Genomic DNA, 25401 nt, shown 5'->3' with positions numbered 1-25401 from the left:
ATCAGCTGAATTAGTTTGCAGTGATAATGAAATAAATCAAAATATATTTTTGATTAGTAAAGCAATCAAGTGTAACTCTGGGTTAACAGGGTAAAATTCTTTTCTAAAATGTGCTGATCTAAACACAGACTAATGGCATTAATGTCATTAAATGGAGGGCACAGATATCTAAGCAGGAAAGAGCACACAACAGCATTTTCATTAAAGGACCATCATTCTATATTTTCGTACTGATTCCTAAGACAATGATATAAAGCTTCAGAAATAAATGCATTTGCTCTTGTCCTGAGATGCACTAGTATAATTTTTTTGAGAAAGAAAGACCTACTGGTTCACCTATGGGCCCAGGTAGTCCAGGGACTGTATTGTCTTCGCCTGGGTAACCCTAAAGCAAAGAAAAGTATTAAAAAATGTTAACTTGGAAGTTCAACTTCATGCACATAAGTTCAAATGCTAATAAAAAGCAGAGAAGATGTTGTATAGTGCTAAAAGTGAATATGATGCTTATGGTTTAATATCATGAATATGGTAATTCCATTTTAACATTCACCTAAATGTCCCAAAGACATTAAGGACTAAAAAACCCTAAATATTTGCTTTATTCTCAAAGGCAGCTATAAGAAAAAAAAATTATTAACTGAACAATATCCATATAATTGTGTCTTTATTTAATGAAAAAAAGGATAAACAGGATATTTGACAAGGGGAAAAAAGAAAATTTCTTCCACTATTTTGAGAAGTACATTTAACAGAAAGAAAAACAAGAGTACAGAAGACTCCAACATTAAGTCTGAAGTTGATTAAAATTTAAATATGAAATAACTGCCATCCAAGTTAATAAACAAAAGCTTATCTATTCCAGATGATACATAGCAATAGTAATGCAAAGAGAATCACAATTTAAATATGATTAAGAACTTCCACAGTGCATCAAAGTGGTTTTTCAGAAGTGACCCAGCAACCGAAACACCTAGCTGTCAACAAATCAGTTTTCAGTTTTTGTTTCTTAAATTGTATCAAAACCTATTTACAACATCAGCCACTCAATCCCTATTCAGAGTATTTATTGCAAAACTTGCTCCAGGTTGTAGCTCTGTGTCAAGGGCAGCTCTAATCCAATCTCCATGAAGTGAATCCAGGTACCTGCCCTCTTGGGGTCACAAGGGTTTCAGTGAGCATACAAATCTGTTTTCAGGATTTGAGACTTGAGAGAAAAACAATAAATTTGACACTAAAATAGCAGTACTGAGGCCACATCCTGTCCCTAACATTTTATATTAACCACAGACATTTGTCCATCCTAGCTGGACTTTCAGGCAAATCTGTGGGTGTACTCACAGCTCAGAGTTAAGTAAATATTTAGCTGGTTCTGCACTGATTATTTTTGTCAGCAGTGCTTGCTGAGGGCAGTGGTGCTGTCTAATACAATAGACTGTGTTCTGTACAATGGGTACCTTGTGCTTTAAAACCTCAAACATTTTAACAGTATAATTTTGGACTCCAGCTCTGAATGACCCATTTCCTCACTTTGCATTTCTTTTCCTAGTCTTTGACAACACTAACAAATACTGCAAATGGTGGCTTTTGCTGCTTGCTGTGGAAAACAGTGTGTGTGCAGTAACATTTCCTCCCTTTATAACTTCACAAAACACATCAGTGAAACCCATGTTCATACCTTTTCTCCTTTGGGGCCTGGGGGCCCTGAGGGCCCTGGAGGACCCTGGTGACCCTAAAGAAGCAAACCAAACACAAATTATTTTAAAACAAATAATTTAAAAAGCAATTAATTCCAAAATTTCTTTTAGCTACTTGCTACATTTCTTTTTCTGCTTGCAAATTATTCTAAATCATGTTATGACAACAAAATCAATGGCAGAAAATTGACTGTGTGCAGGAAAAGCTCTGTGCATTTTGGGAAACTACATGTTCTGATAGGGCTTAATGCAGGTGATGGGAGCTGGGCTGGTTCTTGCTTCAAGGCTGGGGTCAGTGATGGGTGTTTTTGTTTGGAAAAGAGACTGGACAGTCTGCTCTGTAAGAAGATGACTCAATTAATCTATGATGATTTTCACAGCTATTTTTCAGTGAAAGCCACAATATCTTTATGGCCTTCAACTAACCTCATTCAATCAGTTTCTGTTACTTAAATGGAAACTACGTGGCCAGACAGTAAGCAGAGGTGGTGATGTTTGCTGAACTCTCTCTATAATGAATAGCTGTAGTAGCTTTAGAGGAACTTTATTCAGAAGGGGTGAGATGAGTTGGATAAACAACAGTTTAAAGTTTATGGTAAAACCCCCCTGTGAGTAAACTAACAAAAGCCAGGCACCCTTGCTTAAGGCTAACAGTTCTGAGTAGGCAAACACACCACATAAACATATGTGAGCCCTGAAAATATTTGTGTAGTCTAGATACAGATTCCTCGGATATTTGAAATTAGAGTACCACAGAGTTACTTTGGGATGTATGTGTATATAAATTCAGTAAAAAACATACCCCATAACCTGGAATTCCTGGCTCTCCTTCAGGTCCCATTCCTCCTAGATGTCCCTGTTAAATGCAGTAATCAGAGAGAGAAACGAGCTCCTTTGTAGAGTGCTACAACAATGTCTACTATATAAAGTAAGCACTTGGAAAAATCTTGAAATATTGACATTTGACACCATGGAAAACTTTCTTGTAGGTCCTACTTCATTTATTAAAGAATACTGGGCTTTTCATTCTTCTGTGGAAAAACTGGTCAATGTTTTGAGTCCTAACCTTATAGTCTTTGTGCATAATTAAGTCAAATAGATCTGAGCTTTGAGAGGTGAGGAAGAACTCTCTTTACAAGTACTAGTATGCTAAGGGAAGCAGGGGGTGGTAATCACCTCAGAAAGTTGACTCCTTCTCGTGAAAATATTGGCCATTAGACATCAAACTTTGCTTCTGTACTTCATGTGCTCAGGGGAGCACACTGCTGCATTCAGTGGCCACAGGACTGGACTGAAACAGGCACTTTGCCTCTCTAGTGGGGAGCCTGGATGCTTCTGTGCATCTGCCACACAGTATGGAGCAAGCCTGGGGAGCTTACTATGAAAGGAGCTAAAACTTAATGGAATAGACTTAATTCAGTTGATTTTGGACCAGATTCCTATTTGATAGGAGTAGTAGCCTTCATCTGAAGTGCTTTGCTTCAGCCATGGCTAAGGCTGATGGTATGTGACAGCAAACCCCTTGATTTTTGTTCCTGGAACTGCAAAGGTTTATAAACACCCACAGCAGTGAGGTTGTATGTGGAGTGTGAGACATGAGAGTTCCACGGTATCCTCTGCCATCCCACTCCCATAACTGCCAGATAACCAAAAGCTTGAGGTGGCTCCTTCCAGGTCCATGCCCCAGGTTTCTGTCTGGAAAGGTGAATAGGTCTCATTCTGATGCTGAAAGACTTCTGTAAGTAAGAATGTTTTGTACTAACCATGGGACCTCGAGTTCCTCTTGCACCTTTAGGACCAGTTTTTCCAGGTTGGCCAGAATCACCAGCAGGTCCAGTTTCTCCTGGAGGGCCAAGCTGCCCCTTTTCCCCCTGTTGGTATTATTGCATTAAAAATACTAAGAGATTGACACTAAGTTTCAAAATGCAATTGATGCTTAACAAAATGTGTAACAGCATTATTTAATAGGTATGACATTTACTGGATGGTATTTACTGTAGTTATTAGAATGTCAGAGCTCAGAACTCTGCAGTATGAAAGAGTCTCTGCTAGAGCCTTCTCATTGAGTCTTTGTTTTCTTTTAGTCAAAGCTTGAAGCAGAAACTGCTCTGAGTTGCAAAACTACATCTTGATACAAATTTAAATTTTCTAAGACCTTGAATATTATTGATTGCAGAATGATGACAATTCTAATTGCTATGGCTAACAAGTAAAAAATTGGCTTGAAGCATGACACAAAACAGGGATAGTTTTGGTTCAATGGAATTTTGTAATGTAAATTTGAGTTTCAGATAAAAGGAAGGGAACTGGGGCAGATGAAAAATACTACCTTCTTTCCTAAACGGCCCCTCTGACCTGGATTTCCTGGTGTTCCTTCAGGGCCCTATAGATTTATTAGGGAGAGAAAAAGAAATGATTGAGAAAGGCCTGGAAACATATTTAACCTCTGCTCCAAAATGCACAACTAAGTAGGCTTTGGTAAAGCAGAGAGGTGGGAGGAAAAATGTCATTAACTGTGTCTTCAAGCAAGTTAGTAGGGCTGTCTCAAGTTATAGCACAAACAAGTGGGCAAGTTCCAGGGATTATTTATCAAAGTAATGGAAAAGCACTGCAAATAAGGGTGAAAAAAAGCCATTAAATCTTGTCCACACAGAAAATGTTACTTTACAGATTTGTGAAGCTTATTTGTTGCTTTGTAAGCTACTGTTTAAGGAAAATGTAGTATTACTCTCACCTCCAATGAAACACTTAGACAATGGGCTATAGGAAAATGATTTCCATGTTTAGACTAGGATATTATGATCTGTCTGCATCCCTAGAACGAGGTCAAACCAGAACTGTGATGTGTACACTCCCAGATGCCAGGGAGGACAAGTGGAGAAGGCAGCAGCTCTAGAGCTGCCTTTGGAACATGTAGAACAAAAACATGAAAAATCCCTCCCTAACCACATCCTCCCAAAAATCGAATTGCCAGACCTGCCTGTCTCACTGAGGCACAGAAACACTGCTGATGTTGATTATTGTACACAAGTATAATTACATAAAGCGTAGATATGCTAGGGTTGAGCTGTTTTACAATAATTTCAACATAGGAAACTTCCAATGTTCCCCAAAACTACCAATTCAAAATAGAGTCAAAGAAACAAAACTTGTTCTGCAGCTCACTAAGGGTGCCAACAACCAAAAGAACACTTTTTTCATTTCCTAGAAAAGCAATTAACAGTGAAGAGCCCAGGACAAAAGACAGCAGAATGTAGCACTGATGCTTAGAGGACTGAGTGGACAGTGCTCCTAGCCATGAACAGCTGGAGCTCCAAGCAATGTTTTGTCAGACCCCACCATCATACAAGAGCTGCACAGAAGGCAGCCAGAGGACTGCAGATGAGAACACGATGGTTTTTGGTAAGGGAAGCTGGTCTGATTTAAAGCTACAATGCTTGCTTTGGAAGCTGTCCTCCAAAATTGTTCTCATGAAGGAGTTGCATACAATTTCATGGATGGATTTTAGTTGCTAGGAGTGATGCCAGAACAAATAGGCAAACTGATCTAACAATGTTGTCTGTGAATTCTAGTGCTTGTCTACTATTTGATCAGTGTACGTTTGATGCCACATTGTTTGGAGAGGAGAGCTGAAGTGAGAGGCTCCAGGTTGTGTGGTACATGTGTCTGGATGACAGATGCTGAGGAATCACCATTTGCCAAGATAGTCCCATATTTAAAATAGGAAAAGCATTTGTCTCCTCTCTCTACCAATCCTGAACCACACTGGAAGCTTATTTAAATACAGTCATCTCTAATTACACAGAAAAGCAGGAAAATCAAAAATTAAGGAAGAAAGAAAAATTAACTTTGTTTACTAAAAGCAAACAAGCAAGAAGTCCATTTCAACCAGAAAACACTTACAGGAATTCCCATAAGGCCGGGTTCACCAGGAGGCCCAGCAATTCCTGGTAATCCCATCTCTCCTTTTTCACCACCTTCTCCAACAAGTCCCTGGTCTCCAGGGTCTCCCTAAAACACAATAAAAAAAACCCCAAAAATCCCTTAGTCAGCCTGCTTCTACAGGATTACTTGTTCATAAGAAAAGGGAATTCTGAATCTCTGAGTTTGAAAAAAAGCCCACTGAAACTGATGTGAACCTTACCAGTCAAATTCAGATCAGGCTCTAAGTTAGGGTAAAGCCCTGTTTATCCCATTCCTACACTCCTACAGCCACATTTTCCCTCATCCATCACCAAGTATCTGAGATTATTCTCTATGACATCCCCTGTGCTGGCACCTGCCACAGTCCCTGGCACAGCACTGATCTAATCTGGGCAGCAGAGCACCCTTGGGCTTGCTTCCTCCAGCACTTTAGCCACCACAGACAAAAGCTGTACTCAGGTAAAACTTGCTTTTCTTTGTCAAGCCACTCAGTTCTGCAGCCCTTGCAAGCTAGATATGTACCCAAAAGATACAGAAAACCCTGTACTTTCCAGGACCTCCTGTGTTAAAACTAAGTGCACTCAATGGGCTTAGTTGATCTGGTACTGACATAGGATAAAACAGGAGATTTGGGTCCTTAGGCTAATAAGAGTACTTTAAATCTGCTGCAAAAATTTAATATACCTTTGGGCCATCTTTTCCTTGAACACCGTCTTCTCCTGGAGGCCCTGGTTCACCCTTATAGAAAGAAACAGTTGAAAACAAAGTTATTGCCTATATTTCTTGACTAGTTTTATACATGTTTATTATCCTTTGGAAAACTTTTAGTTGCTGTTAAAGTTTATTTATCTTCAGTGTCACAGCCCATGAATATCCAATGCAAGAAAACATACAAGATGATCAGCATTAGAAAAATGAAGCAATATTATGCCCATCTAACCCTGGAGATTTAGACAGTGGCACTGAGATTTTGTTTGGATTCAGAGCATATAACATGTAATTACAGTAACCTCAAAAATATACCAGTTCTGTCCTGAAACTTCCATGTTTATGTGGATAGCTACTATATTGGTATGTTTTCTGTAGGGCCATTTACCATTAGAAATATTTCAACATTATAATCACAGAATCATCAAGGTTGAAAGAAAGCTTGAAGACCATTGAGTCCAACCATCAGTCCAGCACCACCATAACCACATTCTCAAGTGCCACACCCAGATGCCTCTCAAACACTTCAAGAGACTGTGGCTCCACCACCTCCCATGGCAACTTATTCCAATGCCTAAACACTCCTTCAGTGAAAATTTTCCATCTATTCTGAAGGTTCCAATCTGAATCTCTGCTGGTACAACTTAAGGCCATCCATTCTGTCCTTTGTTAGCTGGGAGAAGAGACTGACCCCCCACCTCACTACTGCCTCCTTTCAGGTTGTTGTAGAGGGAAAGGAGTCTCCTTTTCCTCAGGTTAAGCAACCCCTGCTCTCTCAACTGCTTCTCAAAATCTCTGCTTCAGCAGCTCCGTTGTCCTCCTCTGGACATGGTCCACACCTCAGTGTCCTCTTTTGAACTGAGACCCAGAACTGGACACAAAGCTCAAGGTGCACCTTCACCAGTGCCAGGAACAGGGAAAAATTCACTGCCCTGCTCCTGCTGGCCACACCATTGCTGACACAGGCCAGGAGGCCATTGGCCTTCCTGGCCACCTGGGCACTGCTGACTATGTTCAGATGGGCTGTTGACCAGCACCTCCAAGTCCCTTTCTGCTGAGCAGCTCTCAAGCCTCTCTTACCCAGTCAATACTCTTTTTACCTTGCTACAATATTACACTGTTTTTTCTTTTAAAAAAGAAGCTATCAGAAAATAGTTTCTTATTGAATTCTTCTGTTAAATCAACATTTCTCAACCTGCACATCATTTGTAACTTCTCTGTTGTGGAAGAAGATATGCATCCACAGCTTACCCTCAAACCTTGGTCACCTGGTTCTCCAGCCTTCCCAGCAGGTCCAATGTCTCCCTGGATATCACAAGGAAAATCCATTTCAAAGGACAATATTTGTAACAATGACAGGGTTTACAGCTGATGGAGTCATCATGACAATAACAGTATTTCTTAATGATCTGTCACTGTCTACTTGGCTAATGAATCAGAGCTCTCTGATTTGCTTTTATGAGAATTTGAAAATATAAAGATCTTAAGAGAGAATAATTTCAACATTTACCTTTGTGCCTGGTTCCCCCTGCAGACCAGGTTCTCCTTCAGGGCCAGGAGGTCCCTGCATGGTACAAGAGCTACTGTTACATAACCACAGTAATAATTTTGCAACAACTAAATAATACACCCAAAACTGATGCAGAAAAATGGCCTGAGACACTGGGAAAGATGAAGGTCTGAAAAATCGAATCTAGACAACACAGTACTTTTTTCTTTCTAGAGCCAAACAGAAAAGAAAGGAGGGTATAGAAGGAGTTTAGGAAATACAGTGTGGGTCAGGAACATATTGAAGACTCAGCAGAACCCCTAAGCCTGTACCTTTCACCATAAATTACTGCTGAGCAAGCATCTATCTACTGCAAATCTGACTGACAACTTCAGCTCTGTTTGGGCTTGGAGCCAAGTAGACACAGCCTTTGGAGAACTGAACCCTTTTTGGAGGCCTCAGCCCCTAATGAATTGATGATATCAGACTGCTTTTCGTCAAGTTTACACAGAAACCTTGGTAGTTAAGTCAGAAGTCTGGATTTTGGGTGACTGAGGAAGAGCTTTTCTTTGAATATGCCAAATCCCTACTGCTCTAAGGTACTTCATTACAAATGCTGCTAATACATTCTGTCACATTTCTCTCAATGAAATATTAAAAATAAAGCAAAAAACAGAAGCAGAAGTGCTTCAGTTTTCTACAGCTGCTTTCCTTTATCTACAAATTGGAAGAACATATGATTAAAGGTGTTTTACTGCTAACTGCAAGGAGAACAGTGCTTTTAAAAAATTGTTTGCTCAATTAAACATTCACCTTCTATGACAAATGTCATAACGATATGCTCAAAGACAGTGCTTATAACAGAATAAGCTACTTATTTTAGACATTCTTTGGTAACAGCTTTAAATAAGAGTCTCTGACAAGCTGAAGATATTTAAGTCAGCTGCAGGTTTATAAAATTTTTTTATAAACATATTGTCCAGGATTAGTCAATTGTTTGAGTATTTGTAATTGATATATAAGTGATTAAAATCTCACCTCAAAACCCGTTTCTCCAATAGGGCCAGCATCCCCTGGTTGTCCTCTTGGACCCTGGCATTAAACAAAATTTTGGATGCATTATTCAATTAACATTAAATTACATTGTAGAGTATTCAATTTGTCTCTTCACAACTCCTCCAACTGGAATAAAGAAATGTATTTCATTGTCCCTCCTCCTGAATCCAACAGTGTATCCAAGTCCCATGATGGCATACAGTACCAACCTTGATGCACTGAAATAACATCTCAAATAATAGCACAGATGTCTTTTCTTTTAGACAAAAATAAATTATTATCTGAACTAAGCTCTTCTCTTGAATAGCTGAGACTTTGTTTAATTAAGGTTTGTTAGACTGTCTGGTTTGCTTTGTAGAAAAGCCTACAGTCTGGTATGGAATTAGCTGAAAAAAACTATTTCACCATGGACAGGACAGTCACTGAGGCATAACAGATGAAAGGCTTCTTAGCAACACTGATAACTATAGCATAAGCATTTTATGATAAGCCTTACATGTAAGGAGTAAATTTACTGCAGTAACAGCCAGGGATCATTTCCCAAAGTGGCATGCTCAAATTCTCTGCACATGTAAGATCTGAGCTCACAGAGCAGGATTTGTGGGCTGGGAGCAGAAGCTGTAACAGCTTACAGCTGATTCCACAGCCACTGGGAATGTATGTCCAGACAAATCAGCTCTCTGCATGTAACCAGTCTTTGAACTTCCTTCAAGTTCATATCTATTTATCCCTTTGGGACTCATCTATGTCTAAACACATTCTAAATTCAAAACATTTTCTTGATCTACAATTCTCATATAAAAGAAAGATGCTGCTTCTATTTATGACAGAAGCCATTTAAACAAATATTTACTCTTATTTTGTCTCACTTCCTCTTACAGACTCTGCATATGGTTTTGCTCCTCCTGATGACCTGTGAATATTCCCTTCCCTTTTAAAAACAATATAAATTGCATCTTACTGACAGAATTCCAGCAGATGCATCTATTTTACCTTTTATCTTCATTTAAATATGAACAACTAAAACTGCAGTTACTTCCCTTTGATAATTCACTTTGTCCTAAACTAAGTTAATTGATTTTCATCTGCAGAAACCCCATGAAATTCCACTAGGCAAGTGTCACAAAGCTTCAGTTTGCTTCACAAATCAAGTATTTCTTCATATTACCATGGAGATAAGGCTGCTGGATCAGTAATGTATCTTTCTCCCAAGACTTTCAGAAGCCAAAATTTTATAGAAATATGGGAACACCTTTTAACCATTATTATCAGGTAATTTGCAAAGGATTTTACTGAAATGTCTGACAAGTAGATAAAGTTTGAGTGCAATTTAGATCAATCCCGTTAATACAAATAGCTCTAATTGCTCATCTTTCTCTGCTCCTCCACTAACAATTAGGGCTTTTCTGTTCTGTGTAGAACTGGTGATAGGGCCAGTAAAGCTCAGCAGCTGGCTTCCACAGTGACCAGCTGACAGAGGATGAAATCAAGCTGCTTGGATAGGCAGCTAAAAAAGAGTCATGCATTTTATTGTGCAATATCTTCTGTCATTTTATCACTTTCTAGCTCCACAGACCTTCTTTGAAGACATTTTACTCTTTCAGGACTTGATAGAAAAGATATCCTGTTCACAGGATAAGTTTTTCTTCTGACAGTGAACATGTGGTTTCTCTGATGGTGAGCACAGAGAAATGTAGACCACTTAGATTAGGTAAGGCAGACAGGCATGCTACTGATATGAAAATTCAGACTTGGCCAGAAAATGGCAGGAATTTGACATATAAAACTTTCATTGTAAGGCTCTCAGATGCTGCAACATGAAGATATAATAAATGAAAGAGATGAAGTAACAAGAATCCAGTGATAACTATTGGAAGAAACACATTTTCTGTGAAATATTTTGCCACTCCTACAGGTTGGGAGCTCAAGTTAAATATGTAATTCTATCCTAAAGAAAATTTATTGGGGTTTTTCTAGCCCTCAAAATGTGTAATTACTTTTGTAAGCATGGATTAGTAGAAATAATATTATAAAAATACTAAATACTAATAATACTAAAATTAATACAACTTTTATCAACATTTCACTTTCGAGATTTAAATTAACTATGTGCAATTTACTGTGCAAAATTACATTCCAGAAGCAATGTAAACACACAATTTTAAACAACTCTATCAGATTACTGCACCAGAAAATGGGAGCCTTCTCCCAAATCCTACTTAGACAGCATATATTCTTTTCCTGTATTTACATAATCTGATTTCCCCCCAGAGATGGTGCTGCAATACTATTCCTGTCACAGCTACATCTTGCAATTCCGTGCATTTATTTGCTGCAGGTTCTTCCTGATCTGTAACAATACCAGCCACATGAAAGTGAGCCAGGCTTTGACACAGTAACAAGAATCCATCCAGCAGAGGAATGTCTGAGGTTTATTACAGCAGGCTCTTCTTGAAAATTTAACCTGCCAAATAGATGTGGTCCCTGTGTTCCTGAACAACAATCCTCATGTTTGCCTAAAAAAACACCACTAAAGTGTTGCCACATACATTTACCCAATACATAACACAGATTTCTACCTCAATGTGGTGTAAAGCCACATTATATCATGGTCTGTGCTCTGTTTTGCTCTCTTGTGTTGTGCCCCCCTTACTACAGAGCTTCCCAACAAGATTAACAGGTCTCTGTGAACAAGTTACACTAAGCAAGGGAGGCAGACTCCAGCTCTACAGTCTTGCAGCAATCACCCCACAATTCCTACCTAACCACAGCTGGAAATACTGGATCTCAGTAAAATGGAGCTTGAGTTGTCAGGGAGCTTGTATAATAAATACATGGAAAAACTTTAAGCAGGCATAAGGATCAACTTACTGGCTCTCCCATTGGTCCTCTGTCTCCTGTGGCTCCTGGAAGCCCAAGCAAACCCTGGAAGATTAAAATAAAATAAAAAATCACTGGAAAGAAGGTCCTTCATAGTCTGAGCACAGCAACTTCCTCTCTTGTTTGTGCTCACACAGTAACTAACACAGAAACACCCATGAAGTATGTGTGGCCTTTTTTTCTGGTTGACATGCACTGACACATCGCTGGCTTCTGTGGCAAGTGAGGGAGTCCTGAGTAAGTCTTTCCTCAGTTTCTTTTACATACAAATGAATCTTAGCTGAGCCACCATTTACCAGTTTCAGTGTAATTCTCCCGAGATCCATGTGCTGCTTGTGTGACCAAACTGCCCTAGGGGCTGTATTTTAGATAATCAGGAAGGTTCACAGCACACTTTTCTCTCTGCTCAACTTTTCTCATACCCTTTTTTTTCTCACACTGTCTTCTAGAAACTGTAGTTGTGGGAATAATACATCAGTATCCTGAACTTTGCAATAAATGTGCTATTACACATCATTTCAGCCTAATGAGGTTTTCCTTCATTTATTTCTGTGAATATAAATACATCTAAAATTTCTAGTGAATGAAGAGGAAATGAAAACCCCTTGTGTCAAATGTGAGAGGCAACAAGCTCCTAAAGCCGAGCAGAAACTGCAAGAGAAGTATGGTGACAATCAACATTTCGAGTTTCAACTGCAGAACAAAATCACCACCATTCCTGCTTTGTTTTTGTTTTTTCCTTCTCTCTTTGTTGAAAATCCAGTATAATTTGGACTGACTGATAACTTGCTTTGTAAAAAAAGCCTCAAATAGAACACATTAGATTTCCATTCAAAAAAGCACTAAAAGAAGGAATTTTCTTCTATACATGATATTCATTTAACACATTTCTACATTTATCCCTACATTGATAACACAGACCTACTTCAAATTCTATCAGAGAATTATTGTTCTATGTCACAAAGACTTTCATCCTTAAAACTGCACTTCTGTCCCTGGTTCTTTTTATGAATAAATGCAAACTGTCAGAGTTTTCCAGCTGCTCTGAAATAGATAAACTTCCTCATACCCAAGTGTCAAACAAAGTATGAGATTTTTCTGGATTTTTTTTTGTAGAAGTGCTAGTGAATGTCATACTCACAAGTGCACCCTGATCTCCTCTTTCTCCTGGATTTCCAGCTTTACCCTGGTTAAAGAGAAAAATCGAAAGACAATGCTGGCTTCAAGTAATTTCCAAACATAGCTCAGAAATCAGAGTTACTGTGTTAAAACTTACTACAAGCACTGGCTCCAATACTCACAATGAGCCCAGGGACTCCTTTCTTTCCTGGATCACCTCTTTCTCCCTGATAAATAACAAACAACGTGTAAATTCTACATACATTTGTTTGATAAGCTGCATGCAGTTACTGTGAGTTTAAATGCCGGGTAACTACAGAAAATCCCTCAATGTACCTGGAAAAGCCAGAAATTTGCATATCTCTGAGATTAAATGGAAATCACTGGCTTCTGCAATGATGAGCTGGAGGTTTTTTTGTTTGTTTACTTTTCTTTGTTATGGTCTGCCTCAGTGTTTTATATAGTACTGAGCAATGCAAACACTCACCTTAACACCTTCTGTTCCCAGTTCTCCTGGAGGACCATCGAGACCTCTTGGCCCCTGAATATTGAACAAGTGATTGGGAATACTAATTATGCATTATTTTTGCTGGTCATTAAGGAGATGCTACATAAGCTTTAGGAGGGGGGAAACATTTTGTTAGCAGGAAAACCAATTTTTGTTGTGAGTCAAGTGTGAAATAAAGCTTCGAAGAATAAAATGAGTTTCTGGTTTGTTGAATTATGAACTTAAGAAGAAAGATTTTTTTAAAAGTATGTAAACAAAACTTTCAGTGTCTCTGCTGGAGCCAGATGGCAGGCTGATATTTTCTGCTCTTTTTTTCATCCACCTTGTACTTATGCAACAGACTTGGAGGGATTTAGATGATCAGTGGATATACAGAGTAGTTGCTTTTGAGCACATTATAAGATGTATATGCAAAAATTAATCTTGCTAGTAAGACTAAAAAAAGCAGATAAAATTCTTCCACTAGTAAACCAATTTGAGGCAAGATTAGAAGAAATTTATAATTGTGAACTATTGTGGTCTATTGTTAGACTAAAACTTTTTTTTTTATAAGCAATAGATGAACAAAGATAACCTGTTATATTATTGTAGCACAATATAGCAAGTACCTATTGTCAAAACATTCAGAATTTTATTATGTAAGATTGGTAATCTAAATTCATTAGCTTACAAGCAAATGAAAAATCCTTAAATATGTCATGAGCAAAATGGAAAATAATATTTTATCCGTGCTGACTTAGGAAGTTGTTTCCATAATTCTAAAAACCATGACTGTTTAGGTATGGAACATTAAATTAAAACCAGTTAATAACAACTTAAAACTAATGACCACTTCAAAGGAAGAGCTAGATAAGTATCAAGACAGGCTCTTTACAGCAGTCTGCATTGAGAGGATGAGACATAACTTTCCTGGTGGCATTTGGGCTGGGCTGGCATCAGAAGGAGTTAGTACACTACTGAGGCAGTGCCTAGAGGAAAACAGTCTGCATTTCTATGGTGAATTTCTGAATTGTAGAGAACCTGACATCGTAGGTCATGGTTTATAGTGAAGGGCATCCAATCATGACTGATTTCAATCACATAAGTGTTCTAAATGATAATAATAGGGGCTTGTAAAATGACTTTGTTGGAAGCACATCTGAGTTAATTTAGTTTACTTTCCCTCCAAAAAATATCAGTGACTTCCATATCTCTCTTGAATATTTTGAGAAAAAACATACCAGAATTTGTTTTCTCTGACTCAGACTGACTGATCAATATCAAAATCTCCCTTGAAACACTTTTCTCTGGAGCAAAAGGGAAAATGGCTGACTGGTAACTCAGGAACAGTGTGTATCCAGAATCATTTAGGCTTTTCTCCTGAAATGAAAACCTCTCAGGAACAGGCCTTTCCTGTGAGCTGATATATAACTACAACCCTGGCAAAGCCAGAAATATCCCATGAGAATTCATCTGTCAACATTTCAGCACTGCTACTTCTGGCCAGCACAGAGCAACACAGAAAGCATAGGAAAAGGAAAAAGGGCAGGCAGGGAGAGCTGTACGGAATACTCTGTAGTTTGGGACACAGCTTTGTGAGGCAATCCTTGGGCTAGTCTGGCCACTTTTTCTGTTCTGGTGTAAACCAGGACTGAGCAATTACAGGCATTTCTTTGGGCTAAAGAGGAAAAGAGGCTACAGAAGACAAGACTGAGCTGCCATATGGCACTCAATGTGAAAGATCCCAAACCAAACAATACTGAGGTCTACGTAAAAAAAGTCTGTGACTTCAGTGTCCTCAGAGATTAGAAACAAAACAGTACTGGTGCTTTCAAAGGTGAAGGAGGCTTTTATAAAAACATCTATATTGGGACTCATGTTAAGATTATGCAATTGTGTAACTCAATTGTTGAATTGCTACATAGCATAATTCAAAAAAAAGCTAAACATATTGATCAAATTAATTTCAGGTTACTGCTCTTCACTTTTTTCTGTCACTGCTATCTGTAACACACAAATCAGTTGTGATGAAAATTCAGGGCAGATTGGCAGGTTTCTTGTTCTCTGATCTGTCTCAAAGAACAGGAGGAGAAGGGACAAGAAGAGACTGAGATGGAGTGAGGACAGGTCATTCAGCTGTGGGGGTGGAGAGGACAGAAGTTCAAGGAAGACCCATGGAGGAACCACCTATGGCAACACAAGGAAGGGGGAAATTGACAGCCTGAAGTAAGCAATTGCAGGATTATTTTAGATTTTCTCAGACATTTTAGATATGTGACCTGTCATTTCTCTTTGTGTGTTCTCCACAGGGCTGACCAGAGGATAGAATCCCAATACTAAATTTTCAAGGAAGAATAAAGACAGGTTTCCATTTTACAGATTTGTGCAATAAGGAATTGTCTTTCTAGGTTTTATCTTCTATCATTTAGAATAACCAGATAAAGTCTCTCAACATTTCTGACATAATTTTAATCATAAAGAGGATAATAGCTTGCAGTTTGAGAAACAGGCCTGTCAGAAGACTGCACAAGATTCTTAGTCTGTGTTATGCACATAACACACCAAAACCTTTCTGGCACTCACACAGATCTCCATTTCAGTGGAGTTCACCTCGAGTTCACCTTGGAGTTCATGGCAGCCCATGACAACTGATCTGATCACTAATAGTTAAGCAAAAAAGTCAACCAACCTTCTACTATAAAACACTGAATTGAAAGCAAAGTAGCAGCAAGCAACATGATCCTCTGGGCCATGCCTTCCTTTAGCCAGCCACAGAACAAAGGGCAGGAATCCAAGGGAAAGGCAATTTAATATCCTGACAAAAGCACACAATAACATTCCTATAAATAGTATGGTGTGACTCCTATTGGCAGAGATGAATTGGATTGTACAATTTCTTACTATAGCTAGTACAGAATGAGAGATATACTTGATTTGCCTGCTGTTATTTAAATTAGGTTCCAAGAGAGCTGGGGAGTGAGGCTGCCAAATGATTGCTACTGCTTTTTTCTTTGGCCTGGGTTCAGCTCTGTTTCTAAAATGGAACATTTTACACTTAAAACTCTGGGATGATCATCTGAGAAAAAGTTCATCTAAGGAGGTAAAAAGCACAATTTAACTATTTTTATTCTTTCTCATCCTGTCTCCCAAATACCAGAAGAGCAGAAATTACACAAACACAACATATAGCTACTATTTTTTGGTGGCTGATATGGAAGAATATTAGAAAACTACATCAATTTACTCTCACTTCCTTCAAACAATTAAGAGACATAAACATTCAGCTATCAATGAACCACCCTGGATACTGGACACTTGTTTTACAAGTGCACACAATTTGCTAAGTTCCATATTCCCTATGAGAAATATGAAAGATATCACTCATTAAAACAAAGCACAGATGTCCTCAGGCAGCTGAGGTTCTTCATGGCAGTACAGACACCATTAAGCCAGGGACAGCCCTACTGGCTGCTAGAGACAGGGGTTGCAGCTGCCTGACCCTAAATTTACAGCAGTTCACTGTGTCATTTATCTCCATTTTCAAGTCCAAACTTCATGATCTGTGTTCCAGGAAGGTAAGAACAGAAAATGACTTCTTTTGAGCTTTAAAATACCAAATGCCAATCTGAAGAATATTAAATGCCAAGAATTTTAGCACCTGTTGGGAATTTTGCCTAGGTCTCACTTATGAAATCAGTCTAATGATACAGAATCTCTTCCTCTCAAACTAGGAGCTACAGCAGTGTTAGTCCAAGACTATGGCATGAAGTGAAAGCAGTCTCTGATGTTGTAGTTTATGTCACACATTAGCAACAGAAGATCAAGCAACAATGACTTCATGGCTGCTTACACTGCCAGGCTTCCAGACTAATTCATTTCTTCCCTCTGGTCATGGAAAGAAATGCTTTCTCCTACATATTGATACATTCACCCTCATTCGCATTCTGCCATTGAAGTATCTACAAAATGGTGCTCTCCCTCTGTGTTTGCATGAGATTAATACTAAAAAAATAAAGTGTAATAAACCTTCCACATGATTCTAGCCAAGTGCATCAAGTCCCAGGCATGAGCTGAGGAAGGTCTGAGCTAGTGTTGTGCTCAGTGGCATATTCCCTGAAATCCCCCAGGGTGAGGTACTCCACAGGTTCCTAGACAGGCTGCCTTCAGCTGGCCAGAGCTCCTGGGGAACTGCAGAGTGAACAGCTGGATACTCTCAGACAGGAGTGAGCTGCTGGGTAAGCTTGGATGCAAAACCATTGCTGAAAGGTCCAGAATTTATGAAGTGAATGAATTCCATTCTGTGACAGTGCACAAGTAGAGGGTCAGTGTTTCTAAGACTTCTCACAGATTCCAGCTGTGAAGATAGGCTACATTCTTGTTTCCACACACAATGAAGGGAAGTTTCCATATGCTTCCATTTTAACTGCTGTATCTGACTGTGCTAGGCATTTTCTGAGGCCTTCCACACAGAGCTCTGGGTTCTGACACTTCTTCTGAATGCAGAGATGACAAACCCCAGGTTTCAGGGCACCTCAGATATTTTCCTTATGTGAGATTCCACTTTTGATCTGATATTTTGATCTTGAGAGCAGATAAAATTCTCAGGGCTTCAGTGGGAGATTGCTCTCAGAGCCTGAGGACCTGGGTCTGTTCTGAGAGCCTCTTTCATGAGGCATTCCCAGTCATGCTGGGTAGAGGCAAAGGCATAAACCACAATTCCAAAACTGGACTTTGACAGAGCTTGGGATATTGGGGATTTATTTTGAGTGATCTTTAATTTTAAGCACTATACTCCATGATGTGCTGCCAAAATCATAGAGGTATTTATCAGGAATAAATGGAGCTGTGAAGACACCCTGGTCCAGCCCCTGGTATGAGCTGTACAAGTCTCTTAGGAACCATGGATATGGTGTCAAACTGGTAGGTGAGGTGAGAGACATTTCACTAATGTGGGCTTTGGATCAGTATTTTGTATACAGCGAAAAAATTATTTCCATCTCCCTGATAAAATGAAATAGAAATGACAATCTAACAAGTGCAGGTTCAAAGTTTAGCACACAGTAACTTCTGATTACACTTCTGCCTCCCTCAAAACTGTCTTTGGGAGATTTTGATTGTATTTCCAAGGAACTAAATGCAGGTAAAGAAAATTGTCCTTAAAACATTGACATAGTCCAGTGGTAGTTATAAATGGCAACTTTTGCATGTTTAGGTGTACAGAAAAGAGTCAAGTGGTCATCTTGGTTCTAGTTTTGCTCTCAGCTGACACCAATGGCAAAGCCCATTGCACTGTGAGGAGAAATGAAAATTCATATTGTTTCATACAAGTATAATCTATCTGATTTCAGTACAAAGGAGTTCAGTGCAGAGGACACAGGGAGCAGCTGTAAATGGGTTATATTCCAGAATCATCTTTGCAGCACATCACTCTCTGCTCTAAGGAACACAAGGAGCACGGGTACTTACTCTTCTTCCCTTGGGTCCCTGTGGCCCTGATGGTCCTCGTGCCCCTGAAGGTCCCTACATGTCAAACAAACTTATTATTCATTGGCTTCTAAACACAGGTTCCTCAAAATTACAAGGCTTATGCACCTCGAGCAACAACCAATGCAAGAAAAACAAATCAATCACTTTCACTCATGGTTCAAATTCAATTAATTGTGTTTGTACAATTTATGTAGGAAAACCTAATTAACAGACTCTATGTAACATTATTTTAACAAAACACTGATGTGACTGTTGGATAGATTACTTCCACTATCCCAAAATTTTTAGAAGATACTTGTATTTCAGCAATATTATGTTAAAAAGCATGAATATTTTCTGAAAAAAGCTTCATTTTTTATCTGCATTGAAGACCCATGGTAGAAAAATTATATCAATTATACACGGGAGATTATAATTTACGTTTTATTAACAATGAAACTAAACACATAATGAATCTATTCACACTGTATTAGGCACCAAGGAATTTGAAAAATATTATGCAATTATTAACCATCCTTGCAAAATTTCATTTGCCTACTTGTGTCAATGGAGTAATTTTTAAATGGATGAGTAAATCATATAATTATTTTTCTCTCTCTCGTAGATCATCCTGGCAAAGAGCAAGTGAACAGATTCTGTCCTCGTGTGCATTTTCATGACAGTTTTACAGATTGCAATACAAACTAGAAACCATTCTTAGCTTCACCAAAGCAAGAAGACAATTTGAAAATAGTTCATTTTACGTCAAACCAAAGCACCACCCTATACCTACAGGTAATCCTTCTGGCCCCACAGGTCCAGGGCCTCCTGGAGGTCCTGGATAGCCCTAGAATTAAAATAAACATAGAAAAGACAGAACAGTTTTATCTAAATTGCTATTATAGCAACAGCCAAGCCTGCAGCACATTTTCTAGAAAACTTCAACAAGGCCATGGGCACATGTGTGTGGTGTGTCACTTCTGCAGCCCAGCAGCCCTCCATGGAGTGACCTCTGGGCTGCATGGAGTGCTGTGTCCTGCCTTGGGACAAGGGCTCTGGCCAGGAGGCCTGTCCTGCCCCACAAGAGCGGCACCCAGGAGCTCTTTGGGAAGTGCTGGGCAGTGGAACTAGAGGTGATGATATTTACTAGTCTACCTACTAGAATAGCCTGGGTTACACCCTGGTTTACACAGGAAATGGGCAATTTACTTTCCCTCCTTTTAATTTTCCCTGCCTAGAGCCATTTTTCAAAAATGCAGTTGCTCTGCTGTTTCTTTAAGCAGATCACTTTGCAATCACTGCTGCAGAGGGGATAAAGCCATAAAATGAAACTTTGTAGGGACCATGCATCACAAATACTGCTCTCCCATAAGGTCTGCACAGCTAGAAGGGTGAGAACTTATTACTGTTTTGGAGACTAAAGTGCTTTTATAAGTAACATAATTGTGGATTTTACATTATTTGTAACTTACCATGACACCTTTTTCTCCAGGAGGACCTACAGGTCCTGGACTGCCCCTCTCACCCTTTAACAAGAAAGAAAGAGAAGAAAAGGAAAAGAACATTGAATATTCTTCCGCTTTACCAATGTCCACTGAGCACACCTGTCAGTGCATCACACTATTGGTTGAGAGACTGCCCTTCAGAAACAGTGCAAAGACCTTTTTTAACTCTTCTTTTTTTTTAATTTCTGTATTCTTTCCTCCTACAAACCTATCCACTTTTGAAAAAAAATGACAAAACTGAATTTCTATGTCTTCTCTTTCCTAGAAGACTGAAGAAGAGGTTTGACTACATCAGTCTCTGAGAACTGCTAGATGTTTTCTCTCTGTTGCATGCGTCATATTTATAGTATGTTCCTTAATCCATAAAATTCAGGACAGCAAACAAAGAAAAAATACAATATTTTTTCTCTCTTCCTCTTTTCTTCAGCATGTGTTAGGAAAGCACAGCTCTAAAAGGAAGGCCAGCCCTTCAACAGCTGATGAAGCAATTTCAGCAGGGGAAGCAGGAAGGGTGTTTTCTAGTCTTCCATACCTTTTCACTTTTCATTCATGTCACATACAGCCCAAATATCAGACTTACCTGTAGATTATCCTCAGAAGATTACACTTTTATTACAAATAGTGCACATGACATAGTAATAGCACTCTAATTTATATTGTATACTGTAATTATGCTGGAAATGCATTTGTCATTTAAATCCACATAGCATGTGTTACTTGCACAACTTAATCCATAAGAGAGGAAGAATAAATTCTATAGAAACAGCATAGCAGTGACAATTATTGCACCATGAAGAAGCTTCCTTATATTTGCTGATGATAAATTAATTAGTCTTTTACTGCCTTTCCCCTCCTAGCTAAGCTAGCAGCAGTATCACAAGGTAATCTTTTTGGGCCAAGTGTAATTATGAAGAACAAGAATCCTTTGACATAAAATTCTAAGATGATATTATCACTAAAACCATAAGAGATTTGTCTAAATCTAAAGCAGGGCTTTCCACTGATGTATTTTCTTTCACAGATTATATAAATTATAATCAGCTTTTAGTGGAATTCCTAATAGAAGATTAAGACTTCCTCAATAAAATATCTAAATAGCAGACACTAGTCTAGGTGAAATAATTCAGCCCTGCAGGAAAGAAATACAAATGGTGCTGCATCATTCTGACAAACAATTATGTTTTTATCATAATTGAAGCTGACATGCAGTCCAGTAATAACTTCCTAGTTTTCAGTTTTAAAATACTTCACCTAAATAAAACCATGTCAAACACACTTAAGCTATTTACACTGTTCTAGTCACATTCAGTCTGCCAGGCTTTGCTTTCACAAACACAACTGTTACTGCACAGCAGACAAAACTCAGGCTTGTCTTTTTTATTCAGTTAAAGTATGGAGCCAAGTTTTACCTTTCTGCTTTTTTCTTCATTATGTAGTAGTGCAAAACCAGTGAGTACTGTATAAAACAAGTATAATGCATGCCAGTTTCTCTGAAACAATAGCAGTATAGTAAAGTGATATAAGAAAGGTATCAAATCTGTCAACTCCAAATTAACTGTGAAGTAAAATCAAGGATATCAGATACATATCTCAAATAGGAACATTTAGATTACAAGTTTTTAAATCCCCATGCTCTGAAATAGCTACAGGAACATTAGCTCTAACAGTGGTCAGTAAATGATCTCTCACCAGTACTTTACCACCCCAATGGTTTTCAAAGCTGCTGAGCAGTCAGATCCATTATTATACCTTTTCACCCAGGTCTCCAAACGGCCCAGCTTCTCCAGGTAAGCCAGCTGATCCCTGTATACAAAGAAAGAAGACTTTTACTTACATGATGTCTCTACTAGTTCATGGTCAGCAGCTCTTCAGCAACAGAGCAGGGCCCATTTCTCCCTCCCACAGAGCCCTGTGGGACACAGCAGGGCCCATTTCTCCCTGACAGAGAGCCCTGTGGAACACAGCAGGGCCCATTTCTCCCTGACAGAGAGCCCTGTGGGACACAGCAGGGCCCATTTCTCCCTGACAGAGAGCCCTGTGGGACACAGCAGGGCCCATTTCTCCCTGACAGAGAGCCCTGTGGGACACAGCAGGGCCCATTTCTCTCTGACAGAGAGCCCATGTCAGCCTAAGGGACCTTGGGACAGTGGGGGCTGCAGGGGGTACCTGGCTCATATGGACCCTGCATCCAGCACAACTGCCATCAGCTGCTGCCAGGAGGGAAACTGCATCCACTTCATCACAATGCCACCCTGCCAACTTAGATCTGCCACTCAGCTCAACATTGCACTGCTAAAAGCTTCACAAACATACAAATAAAGGTGATAATTGCTCTGCTAGTGCTTCAGTCTGACCACAAATTTCAAAGGGAATAAATTCAGTGGAACAAAGAAATATGCAGTCAAAACAAACTTATATTGGATCAGGTGTTGTCAGAATTTTCCCTTGAAGAGTAGTAGCCCCAAATGCCTTTGAAGTCAGAGGATCAGAGCCTTTCAGCCATTCAAAAATTAAATAATTCTCTCCTGAGGCTCTCTCACAAATTTCCACTAGATAGAACAAGTACAACCATATGGGATGGGAAACAGGAGAGGAAGTGCTTTTAAAAACCTTATTCCCAGTGCTAACAATACCTACTTTGTTATGAAAGCTAAAAGAAAAAGAAATTATAGCACAAGGTTCTAATTGAGAAAAATATGACACAATGAGCTTGAAGAAAAAGCACTAAGTGTCCAGAGTACACTCACTGCAAGACTGCTCTGGGAACATGGCAGAAATGTGGAAGCTCCCAGTAGTGATATAACACACAACTGTGTGATGCCTGTATCACTTCAAAAAGGAAAAAAAAGAGAAAGTGATGCCAATTCGCACATTGGCATTGCCATCTTTATGTGTGCAAGAAGGAACTAGCATTAGTAGCACTACACTGGCATTGAAGTGCAATTTGGAAAAAAAAAGGCATTACTTAAGAAAATTTAAAATGCAGTCTTTATCTGTGGAATCTGGATACAGTTCAGCCTCGAGTCCTTTAACAAAACAGGTGCAAAGTAAGTAGAGATTTTATGATTACTTGTTCTCTTGGACAGCTAGCTATGCTGGAAATCCCACAGTTTGAACATATGGCAAAGAGCCAGCGATACAGCTACTTCTGAGGCTGACAATACTGGCACAAATTACTTTATGGAAGGAACTAAAGAGATAAGCAGGCACCTGTATGGCCACTGGACTGATATATGATGTGTGGGAACTTGTGTATTATATGTCAGAACTGAGATGTCTCCTGCCTTGGCAGCAGCCAGAGATGGGTCCTGGTGATACTGGCACTGAGGCAATGGCCCCGACGTCACTGGCAGCAACCAGGGACTTTTGTGATGGATTCTGAGAGTGAGAGCCCCCAGTCAGAGCCAACAGTAGGCCTCAGTAGCAGGCAGAAAGCTGTGAGACAAAGAATTACCCTGTGCTCCTGCTTATCAAGGTAAGAAGTGAGGAGGTATAGTTTCAAAATGCTAAAGATGAATCACTTTGATTCCCCTGTTCCAGAAAGAACAGAAGACATAATTAGAGCCAAGATGAAACTCAGACCTGTTCTCTCCCCACAGAGACACTCCTGATCTCCCACCCATGGCCAATGCCATGCTGTTTGCAGGACTGAAGATGCTGATCAGAAAGATGGAGAGCTGTGCCTTGCCCCAGCAGTGAATCATGTAATGTACAGCTCTGCTCAAGTTCTCTTTTAAATTCAGAAGTACTGTCTTCCCAATCTGGTTGCTCTGGGCTGCAAGAGCAGCAATGACTAGGAAGCAGTGACTGTGAATGTGCCCTAGCACATCAGGGCAAGCCTATGGCACCCTCCAGAAAGAGGACAGAAGCTGGCTATTAAACAGAACAGCTGGCTATTAAACAGAACAGGATAAACAGAAACAATGTTTCTTATACATTGGCTATTCCTCAAAATTAGTTAAGAAAATTTATGGTAAAAATACTAAGAAGGCTGATAAAAAGATGTAAAAGAAACTTGGCATACCTGGAATTGGATATCCATGGAAAGCAAAACAATAGTCAAGATGACTAGAAGTGAAGCCAGTGAAATGCTAAAAGCAACAGGGACTTCAGAAGGTATGAAGGCGAAAGAAATTCATGACAGGTTAACTAAGTGCTCTTCCATCCCTCTATTCAAAACAGAGGTCAAGTATCTGAGACTGAGAAAACGCTTGGGCTGGTGTGCACACAGGCAAGAGAGCCAAAATACTTACTTAAGAATAGAATCTTGAATTTCAAACAATTAGTAGTATTCAGTGAAAAGAAAGTACAGAGAGCAAAACATCTTGTTCTGTCAACATATTAACCATAAAGTGATGTCCCTACATCATTCCTGACAGACTTTCTGTAAGATCACGTGTCTCTTGAAATCCCAGATTTGGACTGGCTTGCTAAAAAGACCAGCTACTAGGACTGGATTGAGGTTTCAACTCTCTCTCCATCTTATGTAAGAAAATGAATACAGTCCAAAGCAGATCTGTTGAATCAATGTCTTCCAGCATCCCTTCAATCCTCTGGGGAGCAGTGATGGATTCCAAATAGAAAACTGAATATATCAGAAAACAAAAAAGTGAAGCAAAAATCCTGAAGTGATTAAAAAAAGAAATCAGCAACTTATTAAAAAAACAGTCATCAACTTTCATTTACAAGGACTTGTGTAAAAGTCTCCAGTGAAAATAGCAGCATAATAACAGCATTTTAGAAACCTTCTTGACAGGAGCATTTTGTAGCAAATGAATCAAAGACCAGATCTCACAACTAACACACGCCTGAGAAAGACAAAAACATCTTGCCAGGGCATATGCTCTGTGTTAGAAACTGGACTGCAGCTGAATAATTGAAAACACATTGTACACTTAATGCAAACTCAAGTATGGAGTAATCCATTGAAAAACCTGCTAGTGAGAAATGAACATACAGCTAGTTCCAAAAATTCCCATGGCAGCAGTTACCTGCCAGGTTATACTTTAATATGCTCTTCTGTGATAATTGAAAATTTTCCAATCCAGTGCTATTTCATTTACAGTTCAGCTT

At 39.2% G+C, this 25401-nt stretch overlaps 1 protein-coding gene across 1 annotated transcript in view; it reads right to left on the bottom strand.

Annotated features, from left to right (window-relative positions):
- Positions 1 to 25401, bottom strand: part of COL24A1 (collagen type XXIV alpha 1 chain) — a 119152-nt gene that overhangs the window by 22607 nt on the left and 71144 nt on the right. The window contains exons 25-42 of the mRNA XM_059477700.1: positions 22078 to 22131; positions 20296 to 20349; positions 19617 to 19670; positions 18824 to 18877; positions 13358 to 13411; positions 13053 to 13097; positions 12893 to 12937; positions 11743 to 11796; positions 8854 to 8907; positions 7837 to 7890; positions 7578 to 7631; positions 6303 to 6356; positions 5598 to 5705; positions 4024 to 4077; positions 3458 to 3565; positions 2497 to 2550; positions 1676 to 1729; positions 329 to 385 (exon numbers count right to left, since the gene is read on the bottom strand). Coding sequence (XP_059333683.1) covers positions 329 to 385; positions 1676 to 1729; positions 2497 to 2550; positions 3458 to 3565; positions 4024 to 4077; positions 5598 to 5705; positions 6303 to 6356; positions 7578 to 7631; positions 7837 to 7890; positions 8854 to 8907; positions 11743 to 11796; positions 12893 to 12937; positions 13053 to 13097; positions 13358 to 13411; positions 18824 to 18877; positions 19617 to 19670; positions 20296 to 20349; positions 22078 to 22131 — 1065 coding nt within the window. The remainder of the gene's footprint in view (positions 1 to 328; positions 386 to 1675; positions 1730 to 2496; positions 2551 to 3457; positions 3566 to 4023; positions 4078 to 5597; positions 5706 to 6302; positions 6357 to 7577; positions 7632 to 7836; positions 7891 to 8853; positions 8908 to 11742; positions 11797 to 12892; positions 12938 to 13052; positions 13098 to 13357; positions 13412 to 18823; positions 18878 to 19616; positions 19671 to 20295; positions 20350 to 22077; positions 22132 to 25401) is intronic.

The sequence above is a fragment of the Ammospiza nelsoni genome, chromosome 9 (assembly GCF_027579445.1).
Source record: "Ammospiza nelsoni isolate bAmmNel1 chromosome 9, bAmmNel1.pri, whole genome shotgun sequence".
Classification (NCBI taxonomy): Eukaryota; Metazoa; Chordata; class Aves; order Passeriformes; family Passerellidae; genus Ammospiza; species Ammospiza nelsoni.
This window is presented reverse-complemented; position numbering and strand designations above follow the sequence as displayed.